Source organism: Coenobita brevimanus, chromosome 55 (genome assembly GCF_032717465.1).
Source record: "Coenobita brevimanus isolate Jiangsu-jjx chromosome 55, ASM3271746v2, whole genome shotgun sequence".
NCBI classification, from domain to species: Eukaryota; Metazoa; Arthropoda; class Malacostraca; order Decapoda; family Coenobitidae; genus Coenobita; species Coenobita brevimanus.
The window spans coordinates 57,071,397-57,089,806 of NC_137008.1; the positions used below are offsets into that span (position 1 = coordinate 57,071,397).

The 18,410-nt window shown below is 40.8% G+C and overlaps 1 protein-coding gene across 1 annotated transcript in view; it reads left to right on the forward strand.

Annotated features, from left to right (window-relative positions):
- LOC145401328 (uncharacterized) overlaps positions 1–18,410 on the forward strand; it is a 39,225-nt gene that overhangs the window by 16,745 nt on the left and 4,070 nt on the right. The window contains exons 8-10 of the mRNA XM_080273653.1: positions 1,521–1,607; positions 5,579–5,699; positions 17,810–17,966. Of these exons, the coding sequence (XP_080129779.1) occupies positions 1,521–1,607; positions 5,579–5,699; positions 17,810–17,966 (365 nt within the window). The remainder of the gene's footprint in view (positions 1–1,520; positions 1,608–5,578; positions 5,700–17,809; positions 17,967–18,410) is intronic.

Below are 18,410 nucleotides of genomic sequence, written 5' to 3' on the forward strand. Positions count from 1 at the left end.
TGGAAAAAAATGAAGGAAAGAAAGACAGAAGAGGGAGTGTAAAGTCACCCGTAGGCAGAAGGACAAGGAAAGAATGAAGGAAAGAAAGACAGAAGAGAATGGAAGGAAAAAAGAATGGACAGAAATATGTATCACATTGAAAATGTCACCGGGAAGTTTTTTTTTTTTGCTCTCTCTCTCTCTCTCTCTCTCTCTCTCTCTCTCTCTCTGTGAGAGAGAGAGAGAGAGAACACAGAAGAATATGAGATCACATTACAGCCAGTTCACACTTCATATTATAAAAATTATAATTTCCATTATTAGGTACATATATGTGGTAGGTGGGGGCGCTCACCATCCACTCACTCGATGCAGTGCTGCTTTGGGTGTCTGCCCTTTCTTCTCTTCCATCCATCTGTCGTTCTTTCCTTCATTTCTTTCCTGTTCCTTCTGCTTACATGTGACGTTACATTTCCTCTTCTGTCTTTCTTTCCTTCATTCTTTCCTCTTCCTTCTGCCTATGAGTGACTCTACACTGAGTGACAAGCCCAATGGTTTCCTGTACCCAGGAAACCATTTACTACACTGGGTGGTAACCATATAACCAAATTATGGCACTTGGTGGTTTAGTGGGTAATTGAGGTGCTCCAATCGGATTGAACCTGTGTACAGTAGGTTTATATCCAAGGGATGGTTGGGGATTATTGCTCACGTAATGTCACTCAGGGATGAGTGAGGATGGTCACTCTCATCTTAAAAGTCAGGACCAACTTGCCTAGCCCTGGCTTCCTACGCCCCTCGTGGGACAACGTAGGAGTGGATGATGAATGAATGGATGAGTTAAATAAATCATATTTCAGGTACAGAAATGGAAAACGTTGCAGTACTTATTATCTCTACATTAAACAGAGTGATGTGAAGTGTATACTGAAATTAAAGACAGTACAGTATAGCAAATATAAAATTTGTAATCTTTGACACTTTTAGATTTTAGAGTAAATGATTTAATTGGTTATAAACACTGATGTCAGACGAAAAGTCCAAAATATAGTAAGACCTCACTATGACAGACTAACTGAAGCCGAGGCCATACTGAAAAAAGTGAAAATCCAATAAAAGCTACATCCAGACTTCCCCCTGCGACCCGGACTTTTTCCAGTATATCAGACATTAGTTCAGATTGCACCAATGGTTTTTAAAATGTTTTTTCTACCATTGCAATACTGTACTGTATTATCCCCTCATACAATAAGCAACCTGTATAATATATATAGTAATACTGTACTGTACACTGATAAACATGTCTTTTTATTTACCCTAGTGTAGTGAACATAGCCGAAGTGGTCAGGCAGTCCGGACTGCTTCTGGCTTTATCGGATTTATTCCGATATATAGGAATTTACTGCAGTAGCTCCTCGATTCCAATAAAAGTGAATTCCGGGCTATTGAAGTCCGTTATATCGAGGTTTTACAGTACTATTTGATTATGAACAATTCAAGTGCTTGTTAAATTTGAATTCGTCTTTTTAAATATGTTCCAGGTAAATTCTGGACACCAGTCAGTGCGAAGAAATATGATGAGAAGAGATTCATCAACAGAAAGACCATTCTCCCATGTTCAAGAACCTGTAAGTAGCATTTATTCAATATACCTGTATATCAACTTCTATACAAGATGAGTGGTATTCAGATAAGTATGCCATGTGACAGTAATCTGCTTTATCTTCATTAACTGAATGAAAACTGCTTGTGGCTTGTGGCTTTGTCAGTGTAGAATGCTTTTGCAGTCATTCTTAACCCAAGTAGAATATTGGTCTCCTACTTGGAATACAGTCAGACCCCTACTTATGAAGGATCGTCTTACGAAAAATTCGCAGATACAAAAAAAAATTGTGGGGTGGTGGTGGTCAGTCGTAGCAAGGAAGGATGGAGTCACATGAAGATACTGAGAAGGAAGTGAGGTGATAATTGCAGTTCAGGGAAGGGTAGGGGATAAGTGGAGGAGTGGAGACAATGAGACAATAATGGGCTTTAATCTTGGGGTGGGTGGGGAGGGAGAGAGAGAGAGAGAGAGAGAATAGCACAGAAGTAGGTATGGTGTAGAAAGGCGATGGGGTAGAGGGAAACAACTTTGACCTCAGTAATTATGGGATTAAGGTTGGGTTGGAGAGGAGAGAGTATATGAATGAGAGATGGACTTATGAAAAAAGTGACTTACGAAAGACCTTTAAGAACCAATTATTATCATAAGTATTGGACTGCCTGTATGATACTCTTACTTTATCAGCTGTTTTGTGTGTGTGTGTGTGTGTGTGTGTGTGCACATGTAAATATGGGTGCATGTATGGTTCTTGAATAGATAGGTATTAGTTGGCAATGTGCAAGTCCTTTGCATATAATCAGGCATCAATAAGGAAGTCCTGTGCAAAAAATTCAGGCACCCATCCCTACCACCAACAGTTTCTGTTCACATGTATGCAGGGCTACTTTTCTATACTCTGTTCACCATAACTTGTTCAAGATTTTTGCCCCATTGGAGTTAATTTAACTTATAGTAGTTCCATGGCAGAAAGAGAGTATGTTACAGCTGTATATCTTTTCCCTAGCACTTTTTTGTGACCAGCATCATTGTCTCATGTTAATCTGTTGCTACTTCCCAGCATTCAAGATGGAGAGATGGCAATTTTAGGCAATGTTAAGCTGAACATAGTATAGCAATAATTGTGTAATCCACTTCAGTATACAGTAAAGTATATTGCTGGATGTAGTGCACGTTTTCAGGCACTGAAGTATTGAGAACCCTGTATCTTATAACTTTGATGTTTCATGATCTAGAGGTATTGAGCATATTTTTCATGGTTAGCCTCTAATAGAACAACCATCACATTTATTAATAAGCTGTTGACAGGTGTATGATGGTTTCTAAATTTGCCAAACATAGTTACCTTCTATTGAGTACTCTAATATCCAGGCTTGAAAATTACTAATTACAATTTTTCATCCATCCATCCATCCATCATCCAGTCCTGTGTTGCCCCATGAGGAGTATAAGAGCCCAGGGTAAGGCTGACATTTAAGATGAGAGTCACCAGCCTCACTCATCCCTGAGTGGCAGTACATATTATTTACCTCCCCAGACCAGGTGTGGTCTCAGTTTCATTTTGTTTCATTTTTGAAGGCTCCAGCATGCTTGCATGCATTGTCCTTGGTCACCTGATGGTGGCTGTCCATGCTGCTCAATCTTTGGCAGCTTTCCTGTTCAATCACTTATCCCTGAGGTCACACTCAATGTCCTCGTCCCAAGTCTTTTTCAGTCTGCCTCTTGTAACCCTACCCCGAACATTAACTCTTCTCACTTTCTACACCCAGTTATCATCCCCCATCCTCTCCATATGCCCAAACCATCTCAATCTCCCTCTCCTCATCACACCATCAATAACGTACATTCCTGTCACATCCTACTTCTCAGCTCTTCCATCGTAAACCTAGGCCCCCCAGGCCTCACACTCAGGGATGCACTACACATCCACCTAATCATTGCCATTTCTGTATGTTTGAGCCTGTTAATATCCTCTTTCAGTACTACCCAGGTCTCCCTGCTATACACCATTATGCTCCTAACACATGCAGCATACAAAAATCGCCTAGCACGGAGGGAGAGCCCTCTCAGTGTCAGGGGAGGCAACAGCTCCTTGAACTTCCTCCAACCACTCCTCACTCTAGCCACAGAGCTAGCACCAGCCCCACCTCCAGCCCATAACATGTCTCCCAAATAACAAAACTCTTCCACACTCAAGCAACTCGCCAGCAAGTTCAGTCCTTTCATGTCTGGCAATCTCCACATGCTCTCCCCGACACACTGCACACTTGAAATCAGCATTATCTCATAGTCTACCGCTAATGCCACTACATCTCTTATGCACCCACTTATCGCAAACGCTGCACAAGATGGAATTATTTCCCACACCCTTGTGGCAAATCAAACATGGCCACTCTCCCTCTTCTTTGACAGTACTGCCATGAGCCTTAGATACCATCACTTTTGTTTTATCTGCATCTACTCTTAAGCTCTTGTGCCCCATACCATCACTCAACTTCCTGAATCTTTCCTCCACCTCCCTTTCATTTTCTGCAATCAGCACCAAAACATCAGCGTACAACATCTCCCATGGTAGTCCATTTCTGAAGTCATGTGAGAGGGCTTCAGGTACCATGATAAACAACAAGGGACTCACAGCTGACCCCTGGTGTACACCAACATTCATGGAAACTCATCACTCAGATCTCCACCTCCGTCCCAAGCTTTCTCATTGCCCACTTCACCACCTCTCTAGGGACTCTGTTAAAGGCCTTCTCCAAATCAACAGAAACAAAGTACAGTTCTCTTTTCTTTCCTATTTATTTTTCCTGAAGCTGTCAAACAGTGAATATGGCATCAGTGGTCCCTTTGCTTGGCATAAACCCAAACTGCATCTCATCAAGATTCATATTGGATCTGCTGGCTCCAAACCTTTCCTATCCCAGTCAAACTCCTCATTCATTTTTTGTTGTGAACAGTCTCTTTGCTGCTCACATGATTTCAAACCCCAAGAGATGCTTGGAGATTTTTCATTCTTATAATGCCACCAAGGGGAGCAGGGTAGTCAATTATCCATAAATGTACTGGACTGCTAATACAGCCTCCAAAGTCTATGCCTTAAAGGGTGTAATATTGGATTGACTAAGGGAAATCTTTATGATGTAATAAAATTGTTAATTGATCTTCTGATGCATAAGCACTTTATTTCATTCATTCATTTTATCATCTAGTCCCAGTTCACCTAATACAAATAAGGGTATTGGGGCCCAGGTCAGTGATACTTAGTCATGAAATGTAGGCAAAGGTGACCAACCTCACTTGCCCCTGAGTGACATTATGCGAGCAAGAACCGCCAGCCACCTCTCAGATGGAAAATAATCCGTACAGGCTTAATCCAGTTGGAGTGCCATAACCCACTAGACAAGTAGGTGTCAGTTTCTTATATGGGAACCACCCAGTTTAGTAAATGGTTTCATGAGTTACAGGAAACCATTTGGTGTGTGTCACTCAATGTAGAGTCACTCAGAGGGGGGGGGGAAGCACTACATCAAGTGAGTGGATGATGGGTGCCTCTACCTGTCACTAATAAATACATTATGCAGAGAAAAAATTTCTTAGTAATAGTGGCAGTTGACTCTCATTACATTTCTAATAATTGGAATAGTGTGTGTGTTGAAACATAATTCTGTTTGGAAGATTATTTGCATATGGCATACTGGTATTAATTGCCAAAAGATGGATAAGCAACTTATTGATACAGTATATTTGTTACTGGTATAGTATGTATAGACAGTACTCTATAAGGGTTCATTTTTGTCTTGTCTTGAACATAACTATTTCTGATGCTTCTCACAGCATTTGTATGTTTTATTTTGGGAGGATAATCAGAATGTGATAACTGCTTTTTTTTTTTCTTTTTCTTAAGATGTCTCCCTTAAATTTATTAAATTTGAATGGTTATAAGAAAAAATAATGTATCAGCTAAGCAGATTCACATTCATTCGTGTAATGTGTCGCCAGCAGCAACAGCCCCCGTTCATGACAGGGGAGAGTGCTCAGCCATCCACCCTTAGTATTAGAGGCACCATGCTGGCCACACACCACTCCCAGCGTCACCACATGTCTAGAAAGCACGTGATGGGTAAGCTATTGTAATTAAGCTGGCCAGTAGTTTTTGTTGCCAATTAGCTTTTGCTGAAGTACTGTAATGTTTTAGGTACTGTATAGAAATTAACTGACTGCCTGAGTAGTGTTTTAGGTGTATAAGGTGTACTAACTGCTTAAGTAGTGTTTTTGGTACAGTATATACATACGCTAACTCTGCTTACATATATGGTACTGTAGTTACCTAGGCCATAACACAGTACTGTATCCAGTCTGTCAGAGATATTTATATCTGTAATGATGTGTCAGTTGAAATCACAGGCAGCTGTGGTTTAGGTTTCCCCTGTTCAGAATGTTGTTATGCCTACCATGAATCTTTTGCTCTTGATAGTTCATTTTCAGCAACTTTAGAAAGAAGAAACAAGCCCCTTGACCATTCATCACACATAAGTGCAGTAAAAGTGAGGGATTTATCTCAGCACAGCTAGATGTAAAAGAGAGAGGTGTGATATAATATTACTGTGCCTATTGCTAAAGGAAAATTATTTATACAAGGGAAAGAATTTACATGCTGCCTTCATGGATCTGCAGAAAACATAGGGCAGTAGACACGGTGTGGAGTAGATGGGAAATTGATGAATTATTAACACTGTTGCATACAGAGGTGCACAGGCAACAGTGCATGTAGAAGTTGAATTAGGTAAGTTCTTTCATTTGTATGATGGATTGAAGCAGGAGTTTGTCATATCTTCATAGTTGTTCAGTATGCAAATGGATGGTATTACTGAAGAAGTATGGTACGTGTTAGAGTAGTGGGTCTTAAAAAAAACTGTACTATAATATGGTGGGATGTGGAAGCTGCCTGTACTGGTGTCTACCAATAAAAGTGTTCTGTAAAGTGGAGACAAGTGAGAGTTACAAGGTTGGAAGTGTGTGTAAATATGAAATTTGAAAGTGATTACTGTATGGCAGAGAGTAAAGTTATGATCCCATAAGAAATGAGGTTACAGGGTGTAATCGTGATGGTGAATAGTCAGAAAAGGAGAACATGAGTACCTTCAAGTATCCAGGTACTGTAGTGTGATGAGCAAGAATGAGAGTTAAGTGGAGGAGCAAGAAAGGGTACAACAATATAGGAAGGTTACAGATTTCTGAAGGAAGTGACAAGAAATAGGAAGGTGAACATAAAAACTAATCATTATATAACAGTATTGTGATACCTACCCTAACATGTAAAAGTAAAGCATGGACTTTGGTGGAAGGACATAAGTAAGAAATGAGAGAAGTGAATATGTGGTATGGACAGTAATCTCTTGGCTATCACACATAATTAGTACAAACATGACACATCATAACAGCATTGTGCGATAACAAATACACAGAACCTATGTGATTTATCCTAACTGGTACCAGGCATCCCAAGTGCAAGCTCAAATTTTCCCATTTATGACAATTCAGACCCAATAAATACATACATACTGTCATGGTGAATATCAGAAACACACATAGGCATGGTTAGGTTAATAGAAAATGAAGAAAATGACATGATAAGGAAAAAATCCGTACCATAGAGAGACCTGAGATGAGCTTCAGGTAAGGGGCACTGATGCATAGGGTTGGAGTTAGTGGTCTCCATCACCAGGAATTAACTCAAGTAAGGCCATATCTTTGAATCCCTGAAAGTCATCAGTAACCACAGACACTGCATCTCTGCCACCCTCCCTGTTCAGTCCCTTATCCCTGAGGGCACATTGCATGACCTCGTCCCAGTTTTTTTTTTTTTTTTTTTTTCTCTCTCCCCAATCTGCCTCTTGCAACACACTTCTCACTTTTCACACCCAGTTGTCATCCTTCATCTTCTCCACATGCCCAAATCATCTCAATCAACCCCTCCTTATCACAACACTAATACACTCCAGTCCCATCCTTCTTATCAACTCTTCAGTCCCAAACCTAGCTACTCTCCCCCCCAAAGCCTCACATTCAGGGATGCAGTACACACCTATCTAGTCATTGTATCTTCTATACATTTGATCCTATAAGTATCCTCTTCCTTTCTAGCCGAGGTCTCACTAGCATACAGTATTACACTCATAACATGCTGCATACAGAGATCCCGTAGCACAGAGGGAGGGCCCTTTCAGTGTCAGGAGAGGCAACAACTCCCTGAACTTCCTCCAGCCACTCTTTACCCTAGCTCCAACTGCACCTCCAATACATAACATGTTCCCCAAATAACAGAACTCTTCCACACACTCAAGAGACTCACCAGCAAGATCAGTCTGTCCATGCCTGACACTTTACATGCTTTCCCTGACACACTGCACACATGAAACCAGCAATATCTCACAGTCTGACTTGAATACTACTACCTCTCTAATGCACCCATTAATCACAAATATTGCACAATATGGAGTTACTTCCACATTGCCCTTGTTTCAAACCACACATGGCCACTCTTCCTCTGTTTTGACAGTATCACCACCAGCCCTAGGCATCATCACTTTTGTTTTATCTTCATTTACTGTCAGACCTTTGTGCCCCATATTGTCCATCCATTTCGTAAATCTTTCCTCCACCTCTCTTTCATTATCTGCAGTTAGCACCAAGTCATCAGCGTACAATATCTCCGTCAGGAGTCCATTTCTGTAATCACAGAAGAGAGCTTCAAGCACCATAACAAAACAGTCAGAGGCTCAAGACAGACCGCTGATACACATCAACGTTTTCATTTTTGAAGGCTCCAACATGCTTGCATGCATTGGCCTTGGTCACCTAATGGCGGCTGTCCATGCTGCTCGATCTGTGGCAGCCTCCCTGTTCAGTCCCAGGCCTTCTTCAGTCTACCCCTCACAACCGCAACCCCAGTATTAACGCTTCTCACTTTCTACACCCAATTATCATCCCTCATCCTCTCCACATGCCCAAACCCCCTCAGTCTACCTCTCTGCATCACAGCACCAGCACACTCCAGTCCTGTCCTACCTCTCAACTCTTCCATCGTAAACCTATCCCCCCCAGGCCTTGCACTCATGGACGCACTACACATCCACCTAATCATTGTCATTTTTGTATGTTTCAGCATCCAAATATTCTCTTTCTTTACTGCCCAGGTCTTACTATCATACAGCATTCACTCTTAACACATGCTGCATACAAAGATCCCTTAGCACGTATAGAGAGCCCTCTCATTGTTAGGAGAACTTTGTTCAACCATTTCTCACCCTAGCCACAGAGCAGGCACCAGCCCCACCTCTGGCACATAACATGTCTCCCAAATAACAAAACTCTTCCACACACTCAAGAGACTCACCAGCAAGTTCAATCCTTTCACACTTGACAATCTCCACCTGCTGTCCCTGACACACTGCACACATAAAAGCAGCATTATCTCACAGTCTGCCTCTGATACCACTAATCTCTTATGCACCCACTTATCACAAATGCTGCACAAGAAGGAATTACCTCCCACTCCCTTGGGCCTGTTTGCACATGGCCACTCTCCCTCTTCTTTGACAGTACTGCCACCAACCCTAGATATCATCACTTTCGTTTTATCTGCATTTGCCCCGTACCATCTCTCCACTTCCTAAATCTTTTCTCCGCCTTCCTTTCATTCTCTGCAGTCAACACTAAATCGTCATTATAAAACATCTCCCACGGAAGTCCATTTCTGAAGTCACATGAGAGGGCTTCAGGTACCATGAAAAACAACAAGGGACTCAAAACTGACCCCTGATGCACACCAACATTCACAGAAGACTCATCACTCAGATCTCCATACACTCTTACCTGGGTGCAAGCACCCACACTCATAGCCATAACCACCCTAACCAGCCACTCCCCCATCCCAAGCATTCTCATTGCCCACTTCACCACCTCTTTAGGGCCTCTGTCAAAGTGCTTCTTCAAATCAACAAAAACAAAGTAGAGTTCATTTTCCTTCCTATATGTTTTTCCTGATTAGAAATAATAAAGTCATCTTTGTGGAAACATGGTAGCCATTTACCATAGAGTTTTTTTTTACTTCTTCAGACATTTTAGCTACAATGGGTTGGATGAGTGAGCAGATGGTGGGGTGGGCAGAGGGAGTGATGTGGGTGAGTACGGTTGGTGGGTGGGTGGGAGGGTAGTGGGAAAATAGTTCCATGATAGGAATAAGTCCACGGGGAATATACAAGGTCTGTCCAAAAAGAAACCAAACTTTTTAAATAGCGCACCAACTAGTGCCAGTGTATCATGATTGCACTGGTTCCACTGTGTAGCAGCGACTTTGAGCTTTTGTCTAACAATAGCTTCATTACGCCACGTCACTTAGTCTTCAAGGCACATGTGCTTGAGTGAACATGTGTTTAGTGCACCTGGCGATTTGTCGGAAGTTGAGCAATAAAGTATCTTGAAGAGCAGCGTCTTTACATGAGATTCTGTTTCAGATTGGGAAAAACTTTTACAGAGACTTTTCAAATGTTGCAGTAGGCTTATGGGGAGGATTGTTTGAGCCATACACAATGTCACAACTGATTCCAACGGTTCAAATTGCGAAGAACATCCACCAAAGATTATTCCAAATCAAGACGGCCTTCCATGTCAAGAGGCGACAATCATGCTGAGAAAGTGTGTGCTGTGATTTGTGAAAATTGTTGCCTGACTGTCCATGAAGTTTCTGAAGAAGTAAGCACCTCTGAAAGTTTGTGCCACACGAGTTTAACCAAAAAACTGAAGATGCATTGTTTTGCTACAAAATTTGTGACCTCCATCACAGTCAGTAAGGAGCTGTTTGATTGTATGAATACTGATGAAACTTTCTGAAAAATGTCATAACAGGTGCTAAAATGTTGGTGTACGGCTACGATGTCGAAGCAGAAGGCAGTCATTTGCAGTGGGCTGGATCATTAGCATTGCTGAAAGGTGATGTTGATTGTCTTTTTTTATTGGAAAGGCATTGTTCATCATGAGTTTGTTCCATGTGATCAGACAGTCAGTAAAGAGTTTTCTTGGATGTCCTGAAGCATTTAAGGGAAGCAGAGGGAATGAAGAAGCCTGAGGCGTGGATAAATAAATCCTAGATGCTGCACCATGGCAGTGCACTTGCTCATGTGTCATTCCTTATTCGTGACTTAATGGCGAAGCATAAGATGACTGTCGTCTCCCATCTGCCCAGCTCTCCAGATTTGGTCCCTGCAGACTCCCCCCTCCCCCTCCAGTTGAAATCCAGACAATAGAAGAGATAGAACAAAGTTCTGTTTCTCTTTGGATAGACCTCTAATCCTCTGGATATGGATCCAAGAGGGAACATAAGTTCATTGGGTAAAATGGGACCTCAGGGATCTTCTCCCACAGGGGGAGTGGGAATCCATGGTCCCAGGCAATGCTGGTATGCATAATCATTGGGTTTTACCCAGGCAGCATCAGATACCCCTGCTAGCGTGTTATATGAGAAGAGCATGTGGAGTTAAATGGAGACAGACAGACAAATGGGAAAGTTGGGAGCATTGTGGTGTTGATGTGGATGTGCTGGGATGTACTGTAGCAGAAAAAGTATCATCAGTTGCTTTGGCTGTGTTGAGCAGATGGAGAGCTAAAAATTGACTAAATTGAAATGTGAGTGAGGTAGAAGGAGAAAGGAAGACAGGAAAAGATGGATGAAAGGGAGAGGTATACTGTATGAGTGAGAATAAGGTGGAATTGAGAGAAACATGGTGGCAGAGGACAGGACAATGGGGAGGCTATGTGATCATGGTCACCCTCTCCAAGATAAAAGCATCTGCCTATAGATAGATAGATCAGAACGGGTGTAATAGATGTAAGAAATTCAGTCATTTGGAACCATAGAAAGTCATTTAATTGTAACATACAATGAAAATTGACATAAAGAGTAGGGAAAATTTCAAGTTATTTTAATACTCCATTAGTTGTGCATATGTATAGAGAGCTTAATATAATTTTTTTCCTTCTAGCATTGTTTGTTCTCATGTTATTCTGCAAAGAACTTCTCATGGTCATTGACAAAGAACAGTTTTTTGTTATTCAGGTATAACCATAAAAAATGCATAGCCAGAAGAAGGCCAAGGTTTTTTTCTGGACATAGCAGCTGTGACCTAGTGGGTTAGAGCGCTCTGACTGGAGGGTCAAAGGTTCGAGTTCACCCAAGGGTCATTTGGTAGACATCAGGGAGGGCATCCAATCATAAAGTGCAACACACTCCAAAACCTAAGTCCTCTGCGAAGGGTCAACACTTTAGCCCATATCGACAAAAGGGGACACTGCATAAAACAAAAAATATATTTATGCAGTATACAGTATATATATTATTGTGAAATTCTGCTTCTGCTTGCATAACCATGAGAGTATCATGTGTTAATCTGTACTGAACTACAGTTTATCCAGATCAACATCTCAGTGACAGGTCCAGGTACTTGCAATCTGCTCTGGGTTAGTGGTGGTGGCCAGATAGGACGGTGGGGAGGGACGTAGTGGTGGGGGATGCCAGTCCACTCCTCATTTACAATTCACCCTATTCAGTGCTGTAATGGTAACATATCTTTTGGCCATATATGACATGCAAACATATTCTCCTTCCATAGTCACTAAATGAAAGCGAGCTAACCTAACCAGGATTGTTTTATTTTGCGCAGTGTAATTCATAGTGTGTAATGTATGTAGTTATGTTTAATCTAGAGTTCTCGACTGGGTATGTGGAATGAGGAATGTGCTGCTTTTGTTCGTACATAAGCTTTGTCGCATATGGTGAGATGGCACTACTAAGTGACACCTTACAGGAGCTCACACAACATATGTGAATGCATTCAGAACCCATTTAGAAGTACAGTATATAATGTCACATAACACTGCAATTTGGAGTGGAATTTTTCCTTCCATTGCTACCAGACAGATTACAGTTTACAATATCTGAGAACATGCTATTCTCTATAATGAAGTGCATTGTGTAAAGCATGGAGTACACAGTACACATCCCAATATACAGTACTGTATAGATGTATACCTGTATATATACCTGTATACCCTGATATTGTTTCTTGATCATATGGCATGCCAAGAAAAGAAGGTTGAGCATTCAGTGTATGACTGCATATACCCTCCATGACAGCACATTCTTTTTTCTTCTTTTTCCATTTTTAATTTAATACAGTATCCCAGTCTGTATGATTGGACTTAGCAGATGCATTGATATTTATTATGCGTTGTTTATGTTTTTGTGCGAATGATGAGTGAATAAGAGTGTGGCTGGTATCTCATTCTGTCATGGGTGATGTTATGTTGAAAGGAGAGACTTGAATTTGTAAAGGAGTTTAAGTACCTGGGTGCAGTGATAGAAAAGGGAGGTAAATATACACTCACTGAAATAATTATCGGCACCCTATGCATCAATACTCTTTGCACTGTCACTGACACAGTGGCTGTGAATGCACAGTATGAGTTGGTACACCTGATCCTCCCCCTCTTCAGTCTGTCTGCCCCTCCACCTCACTCCCCCCTCTTCTTTCACTCTCCCTTTCCCTCCAGATGTACTATAACCCCCGTACCTTCATGTCATGTATAACGAATAATTCATAGCAAGGGTCATTATGCTTAAAGGAAGATCTCAGAACAGCAAAGCATTATCCACTAAATAAAATAGAAATCAAATTGCTACTTGTCTGCTTGGCACCCATGTATCCAAGGTTACCACCTTAGGATTTTGTTACAATAACAACCACCATTAGCATTTTAAAAATGGTTTGATGACAAAGTATATACCCCTAACTGTCTAGTATATACAACACCTCACGAATAATGCATGTAAGGTATATACATTATGCATTGTAGTACATCCATAATATCAACTACATCAGTGACACATGAATGTAGTAGTCCATGGATTATAAAACTGAGGATGGTATATCATCAGCTTGACGAAGATGATAACGGCATCGCAGAGGGGATGATCCTTACGCATACTAGTTTAGTTTTGGATAGGCTTTTACCTCAGACGGTTCTCAGTATGCATTTGTGAGGAGTTCCTTGCCTACGAAACTGCTTCAGCTTGAGCAATTTGAGCTTCAAATGAGCAGTAGGAGTTTTAATGTTGATTCTGAATCTGATCTTCATTACACATCAACATCCTCATTTATAATTTTTATGAAAACTATCCTGATACTCAAACTCTCTAAGTAACATAAAAGACAATGATAATTAATAAGCAAAATTAATTGCATAGTAAGTGGTGTTACGAAGATGCCACACTGAATGCGAACCTAAGGCTCAGCAGATCAGGGATACCAACCAGGCATGTTAACTCAGGAGTTTATTTTCAGATCTGTCATCCAGTGTGTCATATTTTATCATGCTAAAAGAGTGCCGATAATTTTTTTAATGGGTGTACATAGGAAGTGGAAAGTAGGGTGGCACAGAGAAGGGAAGTGTCTGGTGTAATGAAGGCTGAGGTCTGAGTGTGGCAGCTGCATGAGGCTTACATAAAGGAGATAGAGTGCTTACTCTAACAAATAGGTATTAGATTATGGTGTGGCATGCAGATGAAAAGCCAAGAGTGGAGATGTGACTTTTGAGGAATGTGTGTGAAGTGCAGGGAGTGCTTAGGATAAGAAATAATATGATTCATGAGTGATGCAGGGTAAGAAAGTTTGTGGACACCATAGTTAAAGAAACTGTGTTTTGGTATGGTCATGTGGAGAGCATGGGTATGAATAGAGTGATGTAAAAAGTACATGTGAGTGAATTTGAGGAGTCATGATAGGCCTAGAAGATGGCAAGATATGGGAGGTGAGTGTGTAAGAGTGATATAGGAGTTAGCAGGGCCAGGGAACTAACAAGTTATTGAGTTGGCTGGATGAATCTTTTGCAGAGGGGTGTATGACCAGGGTTTGTCATCCCTCTTTAACTTGATAGTCATTAGATTGACTTTGTCAGGTGGGTGAATGTGTAACTTTTTTTTTTTTTTAAATACAGTACCTATCAAGTAGAGCCAGGATTTTGGGAGCTTGAATGGTGAGTGACTTGGAATGTGGCTCATTGAGTAGGGCAAACTATGGTTAGTACAGTATCTCATTCTATCTTTTTTTTTTTTTTTTTTTTTTTTTTCTCTGGACCCTACATAGCCCCACCTTGGGGTGCAAAAGGAGTTTGGATGATGATGATGATGATGTATATTTTTATGATGGCACTATTAGACCACCACAGTTGATGGTCCTTGTAGCCTTCATGTGAATAAAGAGTAGAGTAGATTCATTCATGCTAGCAGAACTACACAGAGAAAGTAGGTTACATTTAATTGATCAAAGGTTAAAAGAGCTAGTGAAAGCATACCAAGACAAAAGTGATGTTGGGCAGACACATGCTATGTACCCTTCTGGACTCGGGAGAACTAAAAAATGTCAGGTTCTTGCTCAGTTTGTTAATACTGTACTGTACTGCGTTTGAGTAATGCGTGGCTGTCTAGTATGTAACTCCAGTTGTAAACTGAAGAAGTGTATGAGCAAAATGGATATTTGAACTCCAAAATATGCATCCTGTTTGATTTATCCACCAGCATTGTATACAGGAAATGAAAAATGTGAGTGCCTTTAAGTACTTGGGGAGTGTGATGAGTAAGGATGGAAGTTTTGGAAGATGATGTGCTTGAAAGGGTACAACAAGAAAGAAAAGTTGATGATTCTTTGAGCAGTAATAAGAAACAGGGAAGTGAGCATAGATGTAAAAAGGTCACTGCATGACAGTATAGGTATACCCCTAGATGCGATGCCCCTAGATGCGATACCTCAGCTCAGCAATGGGAGTAGAAATACCACCATCCCCGCCTAGCAATGGCCAAACCCCGGTTTAACAGTGGTGTTTTTAGTTTTTTATATCAATTTTGATGATATTTTAGACTTATATTTTGTGTTTAGGTTAATTTATAAACTGTTTTTAGACTTAGATTAATGTGTTTTAGTCATAGGTGGGGTGAACATTGTTATTTTGGGGTACAGTTTACAAAGTTTAATTTTTTCCAGACATATTTAACAATTTTCAGATTTTATTTTTGGATTTAGGTGAGTTATAAACTACTTTTAGGCTTAGTTTAGTTTGTTTTAAAGCTATTTGGGGGTTTAGGTTAGCTAGAAACTTGTTTTTGGACCCATTTGGTTGGGTTTAGGACTTGGTTGAGGGGGGAAACCCAAGGCTCAGAAATTCCACCCTATACTTTACATGTTAAATCTACCCCGAGATACAATACCCCGCCTAGAGATGGGTATTTACATAACCAATTGCATCGTTAAACTGGGGTATACCTGTATTGTGACACCAACTCTAACGTATAAGTGAGGCTTTGACCTTGTTGGAAGGACAGAAGTCAGGAGTGAGAGCAGTGGAAATGAGTTACTTGAGAGAAGCATGTGGAGTTACATGGAAAGACAGACTGACAAATGAGGAAGTGAAGCAGCATTGTGGTGTGGATGTGGATATGATAGAAAGTGTTAGGAGAAATACACTGAGGTGGTTTGGCCATGTGGAGAGGATGGAGAGTGAGATACTAATGAGGGGAGTGTATGTGAGTGAGGTGGAGGGGGAGAAAGGGAGGGAAAAGGCAAGGGTGAGATGGAGGGATGGAGTGGAGAGGTATATGAGAGAGGGGGGCATGAGCTTGGGGCAGGGCAGTAAAATGGCAGGGGACTGGGCAATATGGAGGTGATTTGTTTGTGGCCACCCCTTACTGGATTAAGGTGTCTGGCAATAGATAGATAGATAGTCTCTGCACAGGATGTATACACATGGCCACTTGGCAACACCACTGTCAGGGATGAACCATTTCACCCATTGAAGTAGTCTGTCCTCCTCTAGCAAGCAGCGCAGTGTTATTTACATATATAAGACTTGAAATGCCTCCTACCTGTCCTTTTTTTCACCATCTTCACATCGTTACTCATTCACGTCCTGCTGTTCAGAACATTCTCCTTTGATACCATATAATGCATCGTAAAATCAGTAACTTTAAGCTCTCTTCTTTCTGACACCATCTCATTGCTGTACACATAGTATTACGTGTATCACAAAACAGCAGGTATATGAGAGTGGTGTGAGCATTTCATGTTCTTGCTGTTGTTGCTGGAAAACATTTTGAAATAAACTTTCACTGCACTCAGACCGTTAAATCTACAGCACCCATTTTTGTGGGGTATAATTTCATGATAACACCCTACCCATCCATCCACCTGATGCCTCCCTTCCGCCCCAAACCACTGGATGCCTCCTTACCTCCCCCCACCCACCCACCCACCACAATTCCAGCTCATCCCACTTGTTTCTTCTTTACTCTCCTGACAGTTTTTTTTTATTGAAAAATATCTTCAGTGCATTCAAACCACCTATCCTATGGTACTTGTTTTCACAGGGTATACTTTTCTGCTGAAGCCCCATTACCCAACAGAGTTCCAGCCCACCCCACCCTTTATTTTGTTCACCGATACCTATTTCTTTTCTCACCCTTGGATGGTTCCATGGCACAGTGCATGTCACATGGTCAGTGAATGTACTTTTTTCACGTAGGCAGGAATTCCACTGTAAAAGAGCATTTACTGTATCACAAGCCTCTTGCCAGCTCCATAATGTTCATCACACCTTCACTGCAGTAACACTTATTTACATTTTATTTTTGCTATCTCCAGTCAGTTTTATTCATGATACAATTGATTTTCAAACAGTGGTTCAGCTAAGTGTAAGCTTCATGTACCCCTTCATTGCAAGAGGTCTCTGTAAACAGAATATATACATCTGGAGGAAGCAGGAATAAACCAGTAAAATACATCACTGGATTGAGGTGGTTAACATTGGCCATATGCAATCCCAGTCAGCCTTGTCATAAACTTTCACAAGATCCATGAAGGCAGCATAATTTATTATTGTTCTTCATGATGTTTTTTGCTAACTTGCTCTAGATTAATATTTGGTAAAACCATGGTGTACTTTTGTTAATTTAGTGCAAATAGCTAGCCTTACGGAAGAGAGTAAAGCCGAGTTCACCATGAGATTCAGTTACCTATTTGACTTGAAGTTTATCTTTATGTCTACAGTGTACTGTATGTGTAGAGACAGTTCGTTATTTTTTTTTTGTAAACTATGTACAGTATTTTTTTTTTTTTTAAGTCCCAGGGATGCGTCCAGTTGAACCCTTCTTGTCATGGGTAATGGAGCATGTTGACAGCAGTGCAAGTTCACATAATCAAGACAGAAAAATTGTTGCCAAGAATGCCTTTGTAAAAGAAGAAAGCAAAAATTCTTATATGATGAGGACAAAGCACTTTAGAAGGTTAGAGAAGCTTCTGTATACAGTACAGTTCTTTGGCAGTGTCATATTGCATGTTAAAATGTTGCATGCATTTTGTTGTCAAGTTAATATTGTAGTTAACTTGTACTATATGCATACAAAATTATCTCTCTAACACTGCACTGTGGTCACAGTTACATTTTGACTTATTACTGGTTAAGTACATTTACCTGTACATAAGTAAAGAGATTTATTCAAGAGCATGTTACCAAAAATGAAAGTTGGTGTACAAGAGACAGTTGAAACTGAAGAATGAATGAAGCCACTTAATTAGTTAAGTCCTGCAGATTTTATCATTTATGGTGTACAGTTTTTGTTGTAATGAGGATGAGAGACAGCAACCAAACCAGATGTGTGTGTGTTTGTGTGTGTATGTGTGTGTGTGTGTGTGCGTGCATGCTTGCGCGCGTGCGTGCGTGCATGCAT